The sequence below is a fragment of the Polistes canadensis genome, unplaced genomic scaffold (assembly GCF_001313835.1).
Source record: "Polistes canadensis isolate GaletaPanama2010 unplaced genomic scaffold, ASM131383v1 scaffold_39, whole genome shotgun sequence".
NCBI classification, from domain to species: Eukaryota; Metazoa; Arthropoda; class Insecta; order Hymenoptera; family Vespidae; genus Polistes; species Polistes canadensis.
This window is the reverse complement of record NW_014569586.1, coordinates 21587-39491: the sequence shown is the minus strand read 5'-3', so window position 1 is coordinate 39491 and position 17905 is coordinate 21587. Positions and strand designations below refer to the sequence as shown.

At 40.9% G+C, this 17905-nt stretch overlaps 1 protein-coding gene across 5 annotated transcripts in view; it reads right to left on the bottom strand.

Annotated features, from left to right (window-relative positions):
• LOC106784704 (protein tramtrack, alpha isoform) overlaps positions 1 to 16542 on the bottom strand; it is a 39556-nt gene extending 23014 nt beyond the window's left edge. Inside the window, exons 1-5 of one of the 5 annotated variants that reach the window (XM_014744522.1) lie at positions 16401 to 16542; positions 16043 to 16300; positions 13855 to 14138; positions 858 to 1277; positions 1 to 736 (exon numbers count right to left, since the gene is read on the bottom strand). The exon at positions 1 to 736 is cut by the window's left edge and continues 6 nt beyond it. In XM_014744522.1, the coding sequence (XP_014600008.1) occupies positions 1 to 736; positions 858 to 1076 (955 nt within the window). In that variant the 5' untranslated portion in view covers positions 1077 to 1277; positions 13855 to 14138; positions 16043 to 16300; positions 16401 to 16542. Of the gene's footprint in view, positions 737 to 857; positions 1278 to 1407; positions 1943 to 5857; positions 5879 to 13854; positions 14208 to 16042; positions 16301 to 16400 lie in introns of those variants that run through there. The other 4 variants (XM_014744523.1, XM_014744521.1, XM_014744526.1 and 1 more) reach the window with 4 other exon arrangements.
• Positions 16543 to 17905: the final 1363 nt, after the last annotated feature.

Sequence of the window (17905 nt, the reverse complement as noted above, 5' to 3'; positions counted from 1 at the left end):
CAGAAGTACTGGGCGTTGGTTCTGGTTCTCTTTTAACTCTAGGTGTTAACGATTCATGGGTTTCTGTACCATTTTCCGTAGGTTCGTCCTTTCTCGCGGATGACAACGAACTGGCAGCCAGATTGGCCGCCGCCGAGGCCGAATTAGCGATATTGTTGCTGTTGACATTGTTGTTACCGGTCGAAGAACCACTCCTATTATTGCCAGTTGTCTCACTCTGGAAATCTATACCCATTTTCATCTCCATCATCTCGGGTGAACCTTGCACAAGATCGGTACTCGAGCAAGATTGTAGATCTTGTCCGGTACTAGCCTCGCCAATTGGCGTGTCCGAGGAGCCGCTTAACTTCCTCGGCCTACCCCTTTTCCTCTTTGGCGCTGTTAACGCTGAGCCAAGAAGCGGATGGCTCGACATATGATGGAACCTCTTTTGAGATACATGATGGTGAGGTCCAATTTGGTTTATTCGGTGAAGGTTCGGAGGTGGTGGAGGTATTGTGTTTTGATTGCCAAGAAGTGATGACGTGATGCTGGGCAAGTCGCATTTGTCCTCGTTCACTTCTGTCAGGCCCTTTATCCTTAAAGATTCGGCGACCCTCAGGAAAGCAGTTAACCTATCCTGATCGACGCTCACTTCACCGCGATACATGAAGTCTAAAAGACTTCGCATGTCTACGTATGGGACGTCCTTTAAAATGACTATCGGGTGCTTATCGGGATGACCAACAAATAGGGCCTGAAAATGATATATGTCATTTTTAAGCTTTTATCCATCCCCTTTCTCGCTAATTTACTTTTCTTTATCTATTTTTTTTTTTCTATTTAAATCTTGTTAATCTTAATTTCTTGCGTCTTACCTGAAAGTAAGGACTGCACGCCGATAAAACCATTTTATGCGCCCTAAGCAACTGACCCTCGACGGCCAGTGTAACATCCACGAAAGATTCGTCATGAAGCAATTGATCAAAAACGGAGAGTAAATTGCTCTGATGGTTGTTCCAGCGCAGACAAAATCTCTGCGACGCCATCGCTTCGCTTCTCAGGTCCGCCAGGCTACCGTTAATATCCGCTAACATCAGACCTGGTGTTAATTTTTGTTCTTATGTCGCTGCTGCTGCTGCCGTCACTGCTGCTACTACTATCGCTGCTGCTGCTACTACCACCTCGTCGCCGATTATTCTCGCCTTCCTCGACGAAGGCACTCGCTCTTTCTCTCACTCGTATTCGTATTCTCTTCTTCATCGGCCACGATATATCATGCCTTATCCCCTCGCGACCTGAAATATATAAGAAATTAACCTTTGACATATGAAAGAAGCCCTTAGGACAAGAAAACATTCTAACGAATAATGATCAATCCAGCTGTTTAAAGAGTAACTATTGAATTTTTCAACGGGTTTAACGTACTCCAATGTTACATAAGTCAGCCTACTTTTCTTATCGTCACCTTGGAAGGAACCCAAACGACGAATAGACGTCGTATGTATGTGTCGCTTATAGACGCTTGCTACTGATTTACCCTATTTTACAAATTAAGTATTACTCCTTGGTACTTTGTATGGAATGTTAAGGACACTTAATGTAACGCATATCAAAATGAACAGATGAAAAATACATTTTTTCGTTCGGTTTTTATCATTTTTTCTCTTTTTTTTTTGTGCAGTAATCAACCAGCAAGTCCTCCTCTTTCTATATACACATGGAACGACGATAGCGACTGCGTGCATAATTATGCGCGTAAGCCCCCGAAGAGACGACGATGTATACGAGGTATGAACGTGGGTGTACGACCCTGGAAAACGTAGGCAGAGCGAATAGGCGACTCGCTCGGTTCGTGCCTTTTATGTAATTCTCTCCTCACCCCTTCACCGACCCAATCATGGTCACGTATGTAACGTTCGTTTCGCCAAGACTGCGAAGGCGTGGCAAAGGATGACTTTCTATGATCCTCTCGAGAACAATTTTCAAAAAAACGCGCCATTTTTAATACGATGGACAACAATCTTTAAATATCAAACTCTTGAAATCCTAATCCCTAAACTTTTTTATTACAAATTCGAATCGTTTATTAATAAGAACGCAAATATGCATAACCTCGATAATCGAGCGTATAACAATTTAGGTTAGTTTCTTCACCTCTTCATTGATATTCTTATGCGATGACACGATGGGCACACTTTATGCATTTGTTATACATATCTATCGAAGGAAACAACAACACCCTTTAGTTGATGTCTATCGTACGGAGACATCAGACAGGGATACGAGGAGAATAAAAAAAAGAGTACTAGGCACAAGCCGACAAATAAAATTCCCTTCAGGAGGAAGAGTCAAAAGTATACAATCCACGATGAACGGTAAATAGAAAGAAGAGAAACGGTATGCTTGACGCCATATTTAAAAAGATCAGCTGCAGTCACGTGAGCATGATAGATATCTTTTGAAATTCCGTTATGTGACTCAAAAAAAAAAAAAGAAAAAAAAAAGAGGAAAAAAAATAAAAGAATAAAATGGTCGCTTTAAAATGCATAGGAAGAACGACAAAGCACGAAGAAGACTAGAATCCACGTACGATGACGCTATACCAAGGGCTGACGACACAACACACAACAGATAGAGGAGAACTGGAAATGTAAAGAAGAGGTGGAATAGAAAAGGAAGGAACTAACGCAAGCTGGATAGCACCATTTTAGCAGCAACAGCCGAAGCAGCAGTAAGAAGAAGCTGACGAAACATAAGAGACGCGAAGGAGGTCAACAAAGTGAATCAATAGCATTTTTTACGCATATTCGGATATCGATCAGCCCAGGCAGCATTTAACTGATTTTGCCCGCATCTATGGATGCATATTCCTGCGCATGCATCTGTGCGCAAGGATTGTGTGCTCGCGCACGCACACCATTCGCGTATTAGCAATATGTGACCTTAAATATGCGACCTTGAACGACCTTGTTGGTTCCACGGTTTTCATGGTGATCAGTACATCGCAATCCATCACTTTCCTTATATCAAACATGCTAACTTTTACATTATCGAGGAAAGATGACTTATTCTTATCATTATTCCCTATTAAAAAATTCTAATTTTCACTCGGTTATTTATTCAAATGATAATGTTTAATACGTTGCACATAGTTGCAACGACGATGGCAGCGAGAAAAGAACGAAGGCCGCATGTCACAAGCACAAACAAATGTCCTACATATATTCTGCGGAAGTGGTACAATGCAACCAAGTGCTCTCTATTTCTCTTTCTAACACTCCTACTCTCTCTCTCTCTCTCTCTCTCTCTCTCTCTCTCTCTCTCTCTGGCGTTTGTTCACTCTACTTCTACATCTCTCATTCTCTTTTTAACGCGAATTAATTCACGAAAGTTTTTATATTACTGATGTGTTTTTGTAAGAGGGTTTTTACCACGTACAACCAACATTGGCAATATCAGCAAATTCCATCGTTTGCACATTCATAACCATTGGCTAACGAAATAATCATTTCCAGGAAAAGAAATGTGTATATATATATATATACAACGCTTGTGTGTATCGCCAACGGAAAATGAAAAAGGGGAAAAACAAAACTCTTCGTGATACGAGAGATTCAAGAAACAATTGATTAACTTCCTCTTCGGTGTACAACGAAGGAACAGGAACCGATAATCTCGGGAGTCCGTAGTGGAGCTTAGCATTTACGTAGGCGGGAATTAGGGGCGCGGTATGCGGTTTTCCTGCTCTTACGACACACCGTAACGTTAACAAGCAATATATGCCAGCCTACGACGATACAAGATTTTCTCTTCCACGAATCGTCACCATTCTTAAAACAAGGAATTAACTATTTCGATTTGATAAATAAAAATAAGAAAGAAAGAGCGAACGTAAATAAAATATTTTGTCGTTGTAGCGCACCCGATGAAAAAAAAAAAAGAAAAAAAAAACAAAATAAAAATAAAAAGAAAGAACGGAGAGAAGAAAAAAAAGTAGAGAGAAAGAATGGATATATATATTTATGTTTTTAACAGCAGGGAGGAAAACAGAGTTCTTCTCTGCGAGAAGTATAGAGGATAGAGGTTTAGCAAGAAGAACGAGCGCATGGCACGAGAATCCTGTTGCTCGCACGACGCACGTGCACCGTGTGTGTTTCTCTCTTTCTCTCTTAAACACTCACGCGCGCATGCGCGCCATGCTCGAGTCCGAACTCTATATGTGGATACATGTGTGCGCATGTGTATATGATATGCGTATGTATGATATATGTGTATATATATATATATATATAATACGTGGATGTTGAGTTGCGTATGCGTGAGACTCACTCCTCTCACGGCCACCGCGCTCGTTGCGTAATCGACACCAGCAGCGGCAGAGTCACGCTGAGAGAAAGAGAAGGAGGAGGGTTGGAGGGAGGAAGGGAGAGAAAAATGAGAGAAAGAGAGAAAGAGAGACTCGTAGAAACAGCGGTGGACAACGACAATGTACGTTACTGCTATGTTGAATACTCTGTTCCATGCTGTTACTGTTGCTGGTGCTATTGCTGTTGCTCTGGTGCTATTACTGCTAGTGCTTCTACTACGTTTTAACAACTCTATAACTCTCCTCTTGTTTTCTCTCTCTTCAACCCTCGTTTCTTCTCTTCGACAATTTAAGATTTTCCCACTCTCCCTCTACCATAATCCTTCTCTACGTCATCAACTTCCGCATATGCTTAAGAAACAGTACTAACCGATTCTTATACTACACGTCGCGCTAGTAACACCACCTCTTGCAATTTCCACTACACGGCCACATCATCATCCATATCCGTGGATTTACGTATACTTCGACTTTGAACTATCCCATTATGGACATTCATTTAGTGAATTTTAATGTTACAAATTGATACGTCATTTCAACAATTATATATAACGTCGAGTTTTTTAAGTATATAACTTCTAACTTTTTATAAATGCAATTTTATTAATGAACATTAGATGCGTTAAATGTTCAAGATTTGCAAACATCTAGATAGATTATACAATTTCATAAGTGACTTTTCTCGCTCGGTATTGTCGAGTGAAAGAGAAAGATATATAAAGTTGACGCGTATTGGTATCTCCCGAAGCATTTTGCTGAATCATCGTACAAGGATGAAAGCGCGTTAGAAATTTCTGCTGAAAATCCTAATAACAGTAGGCGTAATTAACGTCACTAGACGATAGTCCGTTTTTATATTATTTTTTTTTGTTTTTTTTTTTTTTATTCCCGCGAATAGAGTCGTCGATCGGTCGATAATGAAGAAAAGGACAATAAAAGTATGGGATTCGCTTGATCGAACAAAAACGATTTTACCGATAGGTTAAATCTTATCGACCGTAAACAAGTGTATCTGTTAGGTTTTTATATTTATTTAATTTGTATGAACTTTTACCTAGACCCTTGATAAAGAACGAATAAATAAAAATAACAAAAAGTCTGACCAAAGTACAAAAAGTAAATATGATATGAACGAGGAAAACGTGAGAAAAAGAAGAAAAAAAAAAAAAGAGAGAAAAAATATAGCTAAGTATTATAGATGAAACTTATAAATACATGTATCCAAACACATTTGATACGATGAATGATTTAACACAGTAGGAGCAGATACACGCGCACACGCACACTTGATCCTCGAAATAGGGTTGCCCCATCACGATTGACCGAATTTTAGGTTCGAGTTTGAGGGCAATTGACAACGTTGAGCAAGAGATAGAACAAATAAGGAAGATATTATAACTGTGCCAGTGTAACTCAATAATAATAATAATAATAATATAAAAATAATAGTTGCGATGATAAGAAAAGAGTACCCTCACAAAATAAATCTTTACTCAACACAGTATTTACCGTTTATCACGTCTCGTGGATTCCTCGAACTACTAGGAAGAGAAGAACTTTATTCGTCGATAGATCTATACTTTTACCTCGACTACCATTCGTTTGTACGTTTTTATGTATCATCGACGTGACTATCGAGTGGAAAATTTCAATAAAATCCCGGGACTTCGTCAGATATAGAAAAAGAGAGAAAGAGAGGGAGAGAGAGAGAGAGAGAGAGGGCATCGATAATAATCGAAGGTCGAACAATATATGTATTTACACGTATCGAGGGTAGTTGGGTGTGGAACAACACAACCTTCTCTTAATATTTACGAACCAATCGATACAAGGCGAAAAATGAGAAACGTGCCCTAAAAAAAGGGAACAAAATGTTTCTCCAATTTGGTGAGATAACTTTTATTCTCGTTCATTGGTTTAAGTACATATTATTATTATTATTATTATTATTATTATAGATTTCTTTTTCATGAAATTTCAATTATGACAGGTACATTGTAAATTTTACAAATGCGTTAGTCATTACGATATGAGATTTAATATTGTACAAATTTCTTTTCGTAATTTATTTTATAATAATAATAATAATAATAATAATAATAATTGTAATATGATTATTGGCATAAATAATAATTAAAATATCGAAGAAATATTTTTGAATAAACAGAATCGACAATACAAGTACACGAATCAAATGAGAAATAATTCGAAAGAAAAATTCGACGAATTCAAGATGGCGTCTATGATGGAGCTACTTTTTCAACTCCTTCGTCTTTCTAATCTCCTAGAATATATTGATCGTAGTGCGTAGGAAAGGAAAAAAAGAGAGAGAAAAAAAAAAAAGAAAAGAAACAGGGAGAAGAAAATGATGATCGTGATACTTCTTTGACTTGTTTTTTTTTTCTTTTCGTATAACACGAAAGAGAAAAGACAACGTTTCGAAACAAGCCGGAGCGTGGATCGCAATCAAATATCTCTTCCTCATAGCCGCACCTCCTCTTCCACTACCTACGAAAGATAGAGAGGGGTGAAGTGGGGTGGGGAACGACACAAGGATGTGTGTTTAGATCAACAGTTCGACCATTCGCAGTCCTCTCTGAGAAGGAAATACACGATCGTGGATATACATGAATGTGTGTGGAGGTATATGTTTGTATGTGTGTGTGTGTGAATAAGAGAGGGAAAGAAAGAAAGAGACAGAAAGAAAAAACGAACGAAAGACACGGAGAAGTGTTTATTTCAGTCCTAGGATTAGATTCTCTAAGAAAGTAAGGGTGTATCTTTTTCTTGCTTATAAAGCAAAAAATTAGCATGAAAAATTATTGCTTTTAAGATGAATATGTTCGTCTAAGGAAAAAAAAAAAAAAAACCTATTTCTAACAAATGTCGAGATTATTTTACGATCGGAGAGAAATAGGAAAAATGTTTAATGAATAAAAAAAAGAAAAAAGGATAGAAGTAAAGTCGGAAATAGAATGATTCCAATAAAATACGTGAAAGATTTTTACAGGGAATAAGAATGAATATTGGACGTAGGACTTGCCGAAGGATTTTCGAATCCTTTTTGGAATCCACAAGGGACAGGAGACATTGTACATTTGAAAAAGGTTCGAAGGTTCGAGTTCTTGGAATTTTTGGCGAGTTGGAGGGTAAGAAAAAAGGGGCTGACTCTATTCTTACCATTTCCCTTAAGAAGAAGTAGAAGAAGTAGTAGAAGAAGATAATGCGGAAAAAGAAGAAGGATCGTTCCTAGAATCTTGAGGGCGTGGTCGTGCCAATTTTAAAACATTCCTAAGTACGAATAATTTGAAGGCAAATCAATGCGGAGTCGAGTAAAAGCGATAACGAAGCAGCTGTCCATCTGTTTCTCGTGTGTATAGCATAAAGTCAAGTAAATAACAAGGTGACGGCTGTTCGTCATTGTGGATAAAGAAAAAGAGATAGAGAAGAGCTTGTGCGAAAGAGAAAAAAAGATGGATAGTTGGACTGGCAGAGAGAGAGAGAGACGGAGAGTGAGAGAGAAAGAAGCAAGCAAAGTCTGAGGACGAGAAAGGATAAGAGGGTGGAGATGTTAGCAAGAATGGGTGGGGAAGAAGAAGAAGTAGGGGACGGGGAGAAAGAGGGGATGTAACCGCTTATGAGTCGATGCGAAATACAGGTATGGGCCGATCCGTTAACCATCGGGGAGCTCCAGGTACAAAGTTAACGGAAGATTTCACGACGAAGAAAGAAAGAGAGAAAGAGAGACAAGCTAGAAAGAGAAAGAGAGAGGGTGAGAAAGGGAGGAAGGGAGAGGGAGGAAGAGAGAGAACATGGCCATGAAGAAGGCGCGCATGTCCCACATTTTAGAATCCTCCTGGAGCGACGAACAACATTTCCAATTCGTTTTTAACATCCGCATGATGAAAAAAAGTTTTTTGTCGTCTGTCTGTCTGTCTGCCTGTCTCTCCTTCTTTCCAACTTTTGAGATATAAGAAATTTCGCTGACATCTCGTTTCACGATTATAAACGTCCTACGTGCTCTATCTTTTCTCGAGGGATCGATATTTCCTTCTGTTATTCGTCTTAATCACATGAAGGAGCTTTGGTTAACGTTAATTTCTTTTGTTTTTTTTTCTTTTTTTTTTGAAAATAATTTCGTTCTTCATACAGAGAAACGAGGGTGACAAATGTATAACATATTTTAGATTTTAAAACTATTATTGGCAAATAAGAGACGATATAAAGTTAGAAAAGCATATAAGTAGGATCGATGAAATGTATTAATATGAGAAGGTAAGAAAGAAATGAAAGAATCCCGCGAAATTCAAAAACGTAATCAATATTTAAATTCTTCTACTCGTTCGAACGCGCTCTTTTAAGCGGCCCTCGGGAAATACGATTCTGCGCATACGCATTGGACACTTTAGAAGAGGAGGCGCGCACTGACACGCACGAGTGCGTGCACTCATCGACAGGTCAGGTCGGCCATTTTCTTTCCGTCAGCCTGTAACCCATCTCCCTCCCTTTACTTCTCAACTACTCGTTTCCCTCCTCCACTAATACCAGGCATATACTAGCCCACACCACCACCACCACCACCACCACCACCACCACCACCACTACCTACTACTATTATTACTTCACCACCGCTACCACCATCATCACCACCACTACACTCACTACTCTACTACTACTATTACTTCGCTACCGCCACCACTACCTCCACCTCCACCACCTCCTCCTTCTCCTCCTGCTCGTCGCCCTCTCGCGACGACCACTACCCTTCCGGCGACGCGACGACGACATTCGGCCTCATACCACGTTCGCATTGGCGTCCACCCTGCTTTTTTTCCCCACCGAAGGTTCGAGAAGAGCGAGGCCGATTTTTGCCGACCAATCACGAACGATCTTTGATAGGCAACTACGACAAAGCTTCACTCATCCAATGGAATTTCAAAACGTTTCCCTTTTTATTCGATTACTAACTATCTAGTTTCTCTCGGATGTCGTTACAACTATGAGCTGCTATCGTACTTGTATTATACATGTTCCTTTCTTTAGAATATTGTTGCAACGATACAATGTTGTTAAGATATACGATCCAAGCAACAACTTCTTCGACCCACTATCAAACACAGCACCTCCACCTCCTCCACCACCACCACCACCACCACTATCTTTGCAATACGACTAAGAGTCGTGTAATATTGTGCTTATATCTTATCGGTAATCCCCTTATTGCTTGAATGTACATTCGAGTTTAGTAAATATGTATGTTCCTATAAATGGCAATGTGTTGGATGAGTTTCTCCGTATAAAAAGAGAAAGAGAAAGAGAGAAAGAAGGAAAGACCGTTATATCCTGTAAACAATGTTTCAAAAAGCATGAAGATATTCTGAGAAAGTCCAGGGAACTTATTCGAACGAGAATCATTCTTTTCCTCTATCTTTCTCTCTTTTCTAACATCCTCCTAATTTCCCGAGCAGATTTTTTTTCAGGGCAGCACGGAAGACAACGCTTGATGTGTTAATACGAATGCACCGTGTGAACCTTCATTCGCTCGATGTTGTATTAATGCGGGTGTGTTATTAACGGAGAAAGAATCAAACGGTTTATATAGTTGGTAGCATTGAAAGAGAGAAAGAGAGAAGCAGATTTCTGTGTGTGAGCGCGTGGTGCGCGCGTCTGATTCCATCAGGGCTACCCTCCTCTTACTACTACATCACTACTGGCTGTTACTACTATTCTCGACGTGTCTGTCTTATTCTCCTTGCTGCTATTATTTCCTTGAGAGGTTAATTAACGACGAATCAAGAGAGTCTAGATATCCTTGGGAAATGAATATGTTTCTCGTATAAATTATGAGATATTTATGTAATATGCAATTTATATATATAAATAAACTTATAGGAAAAGGTATTTACGAAAAGTTTCTAAATGGGAGTATATATCAAATGATAATATAGAAACGTGTAGTATCGAAATGAAGGCGTATCGTCGACAAACCTTCTCTTTGCTACGTTAATCGAAGGTTGTTCCATTCCGTTCCGAATGATCACCACCGTGGTTCGATTTAGAAGGAAACTTGGAAAGCAAGTAGGCTGGATCGAGAAAAAGAATGGCAAGAGGATACACGTTAAGGAATAATACTAGTCGGCCCTATCTATTATCCATACTATTTACGAATACATTGTAAAGGGACAGTCGAAAGATAAGAATAAAGTATCATTTAAATGCCATCGTGATTCGTCTTAAATTACACTTTTAATTACCATCATTTACGGTATTCTTACTAACGGAATCCCATCCGTCCACCACCATTGGCCATTAAGAAACTACCGATCGTTGGAAGAAAGAGAAACACGATTTTGGTATACCTTTAACGGTATATTCAAGCAAAACAGATACCTAAACATATCTCTGGCGAAGAAAAAGTACAAATCGCGGTTGGAGACCGATATTCGACGAAAGGATAAAGTCAGATATATAGATCTGTATATTGCATATAGAGTTATAAACTCGTATATTCTTGCAAACATGCAGTTATAAAAGCTTGCACGCACAATAAAACGAAATTTCGTGGAGGGGATAGTATGCATCGTCATCGCCGTTAGACGAGGCGCGCGCTTAGAATGATCGTCAACACATAGGTTTTTCTCGCGTTTTATGTTCGACCATGTATACATGGTACCTCGATCAAGAAAGAAAAAATACGTATCTGCATATATGTAGAAAATCAAATAGAAAATTAACGTAAAGCTCACCTACAAAAAAAAAAATGCAACATAAAATGTATGAAAAATAATCCTAATAATGCTAAGTTATCTAACTATTGGAGAAATAGGAACTCTCTCGCCAACAAACCTATCGTAGTTTTCTACATATAGTCAGAGACCTTAGGAATAGACGAGGAGCGATGGTAAGTAGAGGAGAAGCCTCACCTCTTTTAACACCAGACTCTCCGTTGTGTGGCGCTGAGAACGTCAACTGCGCTTTTTACAAAACGTGATCCACAAAAAGTCGATCTACTGTTTTTGAATTTCGCGCGATAATGAATGAACGAGGTCACGTGGCCTCTTAGAAAGCGGGAATTTTAAATGTGTCGATTTTTTGGTGGTAATTTCAAATGTTAAACTTCAACTACAATATAATCTTTTAGTAAAGTGAAGGATGAGCTTCCTCGAGGGCACCTTATTACCCATCGTGGTTACCGTATCACAATCGACGCGTTGCAACCCCTTTCACGGGTACCGCGATAAAATCGTTACGCTTCCTTTAAGCGGGAACCCGCAGAAAAGCCCGCAACACTCTTCTTTGAAATCACATATGTGAATGTATGTGTGCAATATACATTCACATGTTGGTATATATATATATATATCGCAAGAAATATATGTTCACATGTAATTGAAGAATAAAATCACGAAAATAAAGTAATAAAAGAAAAAGAAAGAGAGAAAGAATAAAAATAAGATATAACCATGAACTTAACCAACTCCACCCCTCTTTTTAATCTTCCTTATTTCCATTTTTTCCGCTTGCAGTTATGCCTCCCTTTGACTATGTGTAACGCACGTGTAACATTCTCGTTTAAATTAATATTAATCTCCATTCGATTAGATAAAAAAAACCAACTAATTTAAATATAGTATAATGTATCTTTCATTATTTAGATTGAAAATGGAAAAAAAATATATATTGCAGAAATTCTAATCGAAAGTCACGTTTATGTATAAAATTAACATTATTGGCATATAATAAAAGTATTCTCTCTCTCTCTTTCTCTCTTCTCCTCTCTTTTGAATAAAGACCGCATATTTTTTCTAGTTTGGAAAAAGGAAAAAGAAAACACAATAATTAGGTAAAAAATGACGCGCATACCATTGGCTTTGAAATCGAGAAGGCACGTTATTTTACCACCGTGCCACCACCGTTTCACCGCAGTCCTGTCGAATTGCTGAGTACCGCTAAGATATGTAATGCATAACGGTGCGATACAAGTTTAAACAATTTTATTGTTATCCGTGTAAGAGAGTTCAATACAAGAGTTACCTCTGTAATTGTCTATTAGTGTTAAAACAAATGACGTATTCATTACAAATAAAAAAAAAAAGAAAGAATAAAAAAAGAAACTTTGATACTGCAAGATTACGCTTCTCATTATGTCCAACCAATAAGACTGATACTTGCAAATAGGCTAGAATAAACTTAACTCGAAAGAAACCTATTAACTTATCTTCTTATCGTGATAATAATAAATTCGAAACTTTCAAAGGCATTAACGATACACGTGCGTATCGAGACCGTTGGGATATTTACATAAGATCATTCATCAAGAATAATGGCGTATATAAAGTACAATTATCAAGGATGTGAAAAAGAAAGAAGAGAATTCATGTGAAATAAAAATAAGTTGCGTGATTTGATATTTTTGTCAAACACCACGTGGTTACTAGTAGGATTACTTTTTCCTTATGCGTAGGTAGACCCGTCCCTTTTTTAAACTCTATAAAAATAACTGCCATAGCTGATATAAATAATATATAAAACCAATTTTAAATGATGAATTATTGAACAAGAAAGGAAATTCTAAATAATGTGAAAGTGTGTGCAACACTACCACGGGATGGTACGCGATTATTGAAATGTGGAGCAAATCTAATCTATTACGACGTGCGTCTTGTACTTTGGTAGGGTAGAAGAACTCGCACGAAGCCATGTCTGATCACCACGCGGTCGCGTATATACTTATATTTCGTATCTATGAAAGATAAGGTGAAATCCCTCTTAGAGATAACCAATGTTCTCGAGAATCGAGACGATGAGAAGTGTCTTCTTATTCTTCATCTCTTTTTTTATACTCTATTTCTATTTATCCGTTTGAATTATTTGAAAAGCATCATTATAAGCCATACGAGCGCGCTGTCTCATAACATTTTAGCAACATTAGGAAAACAAAAATAATTCGAAATTAGAGCAAGAAAAAAGTAAGTTAAAAAAAGTGTATCAAAAACAAATATATTCAAATAAGATTATTTCGAAGAGATAGAAGGGAAAAAAATTAAAGTGTCGAGATTCCCTAGAAGAACCACGCCTTCGATGACAAAATACACGTCCTCGCAACTTTTATAGTAGACGCTATCGAGGGTTTGAACTCACCATCCTAACTAACATTCCCCCTTTCTCCTCCATCTCCTCCACATCCTACTCCTTTATATCAGCGTAGATATATATACACACATATACACACATATACACACATTTACACACTTTTCTCCCTTTCTCCTACGCCCCAGATGTGAATGGTCGTTACACGTTGCAAACACGCGCGATCATCCATTATCCGATTATACAAAATTTGTAATTTCCGATGGTCAAAAAGGAAAATAAAATATAAAAAAGAGAAGGGGGAGAGTCGAAGATAAGGGAGAAAACGAGAGAGAGAGAGAGAGAGAGAGATAGAGAGAGAGAGAGACAGAAAGAGAAAGAGAGAAAAGGAACGGGAGGGACGTAAGACTACATACCTTCTTTCTCAGCTGCCTTTTAGGCTCACTTTTTCATCCGTCCATCACAAATGAACAACACTTTAATTATCGTCGTCGTTATGCACGACATCCTCATATTGGCACATATCACACAAATTTGAATTTTGTTTTCTTTTTTTGTTTTCTGTCCTTTTCTTATCCTTATTTCATCACAACAACAAACGTTCGGGGTATAACTTTCAGAAGATAAGCCAGGAATATGCGCGGTGGTTTAAACGGCACGAAAAGAGACGACCAACGAAGAAGATTCGTAGTCGACTCACCTGTTATGGACGGTGTGGTGATGATATGGTGGTGGTGGTAGTGGTGGTGGTGGTGGTGGTGGTGGTGGTAGTGGTAGTGGTAATGGTGGTAGTGGTAGTGGTGGTAGTGATGGCAGTGGTGGTGGTGGTGGTGGTGGTGGTGATGATGATGATGATGATGGGTGGTGGTGGTAGGGGATATATGAGGAAAACGCTAGAAGGATATAAGAAGATGGACGAATAGTGAGGAAACCGCGTGGCACGATGTTTTTTCTCTTTCTCTTTTAATAAGTAAATGCGTAATTCAGGAAAAGGGTAGTAGCAAATAAGAAATATAAAGAAAGAGATAAAGATAGATGAGAGAAAAATAGAAAGAAAAGCGCGATAACGACGTTCTCCCACGAAGGAAGACTCCAACCACGAGCTGAACAACTAGCGAGCGTGTGTGGCTTAATGAATACTAGAGGGAGGATGGACGGCGGACGGGTGAGCGGGCTCAAAAAAGGGAGGGAGGGCGAAATGACGAAGACGACGACGACGACGACAACACGATCCCACTCGAATCCTTCCGACTCGACACGATTTTATTCGACTTTACTTCGGTAGAATTCGGTACTATCCGTACGGATTCGGTTCCGTTCGGCGGCTCGACTCGAAGAGAGTCGAAGGAAGTCGTAGAGAGAGGCAAGGCTCGCTGGACACCCCAGGGCGTATCGGCGCCTATGGACGGTACTATCTACCAACCGTGCTACACCGTGCGACGCCGTGCGTCCGTGCGTGCATGCGTTCCTGCTGTTCACTGCCTGCTGAGTGTATGTTATGTACTTTTCTCTTTTCCTCTCTCTCTCTTTCGTTTTCTCTGTGTATGTGTTATATGACGGAAGGACGATTGAGGGAGGGAGAAATAGTGATAAGGGGACGAAGAGAACGAGCAGAGGAAAAGATTTACGCAACCCTCTACCGAGTGAAAATCCACGTCAATGCACGTTGCTGTCGATGCGCCTCGATAAGCCACGTAGTACCCTTTCCCTCTCCCTCTCTCTCTCTCTCTTTTTCTTTCTCACGCCCGCCTTGACTCGTTCAATGATCCTTTTCTAAGAAGCGCGAAACTAACCTCTTTTCCGCCCTGTGCTTACGCTCTCTTTTCTTGTCTCTTCCCCGTCTCCTTTTTACCAGAACGCCCTCTCTCTTTTTCTCATTCCTTTCCTCTTTCTCTATCTTTTACATCCCCTTACCCCGCAACAATCTCCTTCATCCAACTACCTCTTTCCTTTCCTCTCAAGATTAACCCTTCGGAGTGGCACGCGCGATCGCGCAAACGAGGAGCGCGCATGCGTATATGTCGAGGAATATAAGAGAGGTTGGCAGAACGAAGGTAAACTCGTAGAATTGTAAGAAAATAGCATCCTGTTCGACTGTGCCATAGAGAAAAAGAGAGAGGAAGAGGGAGAGAGCGAGCGAGCTGGATGAAAAGGGAGGTGGAGGAATGGAATGGTGGAAACTACTTCGAAAAGAAGGAGAGGGGGTAAAAGTAGGGCGAAAAAGGGATGAAGAGGCAAGGAGTCGTCCGATCGTGTCTCGCCCCCTACAAGAAAGATTGGAGAAAGAAAGAGAGTGAAAGAAAAAGAGAAAAAGAGAGCAAAGTATCGATTCGGCTAGGAAGGATTGTCGTCCGATGGCAACGACCCTCTCGATCGTAGCCAAGTCGAAAGCGCGAGTTGATGTATTTTTCAGCATATCGACACCGCCCGGTTATTCCCGATGACACCCGAACGAACGACGATCCGACGTTGGTCGTCGCCGCCGTTGCTGCCGCGGTGGCGTTTCGCTTCTTTTTCGAGGAATCCGTTGTGATTACACGGCTTGCCGTATTCTTAAGGTTCGTAGGAATGCACGCGTCGAACGATGAAGGTACGTCGACTTACCTTGGCATCCTCGAGATGCACTCGATTCGACGACGACGACGACGACGACGGCGGCGATGACGACGACGACGACGACGACGACGGGGTTGAGAGCCTCTCCACCGAGGACGTGCGACTTGGCCCGTGCAGCGCTAGGACGCCATGTCAGCAAGTCGAGGCGCGGACTCGGGGCAGATACGCGCACGACGCGCACACAGGCGCAAGCGCGCGCCCGCGCGTCCACCGATAGGGAGTACCAGCAGGAAGGAGAAAGCCGTACTACAAAGAGAGAGTGAGAGAGAGAGAAAGAAAGAAAGAGAGAGACGGTCCGTCGACCGGACCGACAAATGGACAGAGAGGGAGAAACCCACACACATACCACCTAATCGACCAACCCGGTACGCGCCTCCCGTGCTGGGGAATTCCTGCTGCGCCACCGAACGGCCGTCACGGAACCTCGCCTACGCCCGCATAGCACCACGGCCGTGCCTTCCGTTCTTGGTACCCTTCACTGCTTCTACCTTATCCTCGTCGTCATAATCTTTATAATCCTCGTCCTCTCCGTTCTATTCGTCATTTTTATCATCGTCGTCCTCGTCGTCATAGTCCCTTGGTAGTAGTCGTCATCGTCATACCACTCGAATAACACCCGCCTCCCTCTTGAGCGCCCTCTTTCGAACGACCACCGAAGCCGAACGGACGAAGAGAGATTCATAAAATGAAAGAGAGAGAGAGATTGAGAGAGAGTGAGAGAGAGGTACAGAAGTAGAATTGCTGGATATGCTGCTTCTCTCTCTCTCTCCACCCCACTCCACCCTCTTCGACTCGTCGACGCGACGGAGACGGCCCCTCTATACCCCAGACCTCCAACCCCTCGTCCTCCCTAACCGCTCTCCATCCTTTATCGTGTCTCTCTCCACCGCACCCTCGATGCCTTCGCGCTATCCTGCACGCGCGACTACGCGATCGTCGACCGACCCCTCTTCCAGCACCCACCCTCTCACCTCACGCGGTCTTTCCTCTCTCACGCCACTATTTCCCTCGGCCGTCCCGCTCGACGGACTTGTCTATGTTCTCCTCTTCCTCCCGACTCTATATATGCGTCTTCGCCAACGTCGGCCCCTTTCCTTCGCTCCCTCGCACCCTCGATCGCCCTCCGAAAGGGGCGCTTATTTTCGCCCCTTTGTTCTCACGCTTGTAACCAAACTCCTCCGCTCTTTCGCGCGCTCTCCCCTTCCCTTCTTTCTTCTCCTCTCCTCTCACCTACGTCACCGTACACTCCATTTCATTGCGATATCGTTACCCTTTCGCGGCCTATGTCTTGTAAATCCGACGATTTACTTTTTAAAACGACCGCTATCGTTCGAGCTGACCTAGGATCAGTTTATTCTTTGCAAAATCATTTATCTATAATTATTTCAAACGTTCGAGGTTATGTTCAACGAAGAAGGAGTAACCACATGGTTTTTATCACGCACGTTATCGTTGTACGGTGATATATCGATTAACTTTATCGCTAATTCTTTATTTCTAAGATCATCCAGCAGACATTTGCAATTGTAGGCGAACGTTATTGAAGAATAATCTGTTTTCCATTTAAACTCGATTCACGATCAATCATTCGTTCTGAACGAAATTTGAGCCGTCTCGTTCTACGCTCCGTTTCATCGCGTAGGCATTTATTGTTGGATGACTACGAACATTAGTCAACACAGAGAAATAGGGAAAAAGAGTGAGATGGAAAAGGAAAAAGATAGGTAGAGTCGTCGCTAAATTCAGAACGAAACGTAATCGTTCGAAAAGGGGGCCGATTATCGTGCTATTGAAATTTCTTTTTAAGAGGGGTCGTAACCCTTATCGTCTATTTCGAGAAGACTCTTCTCT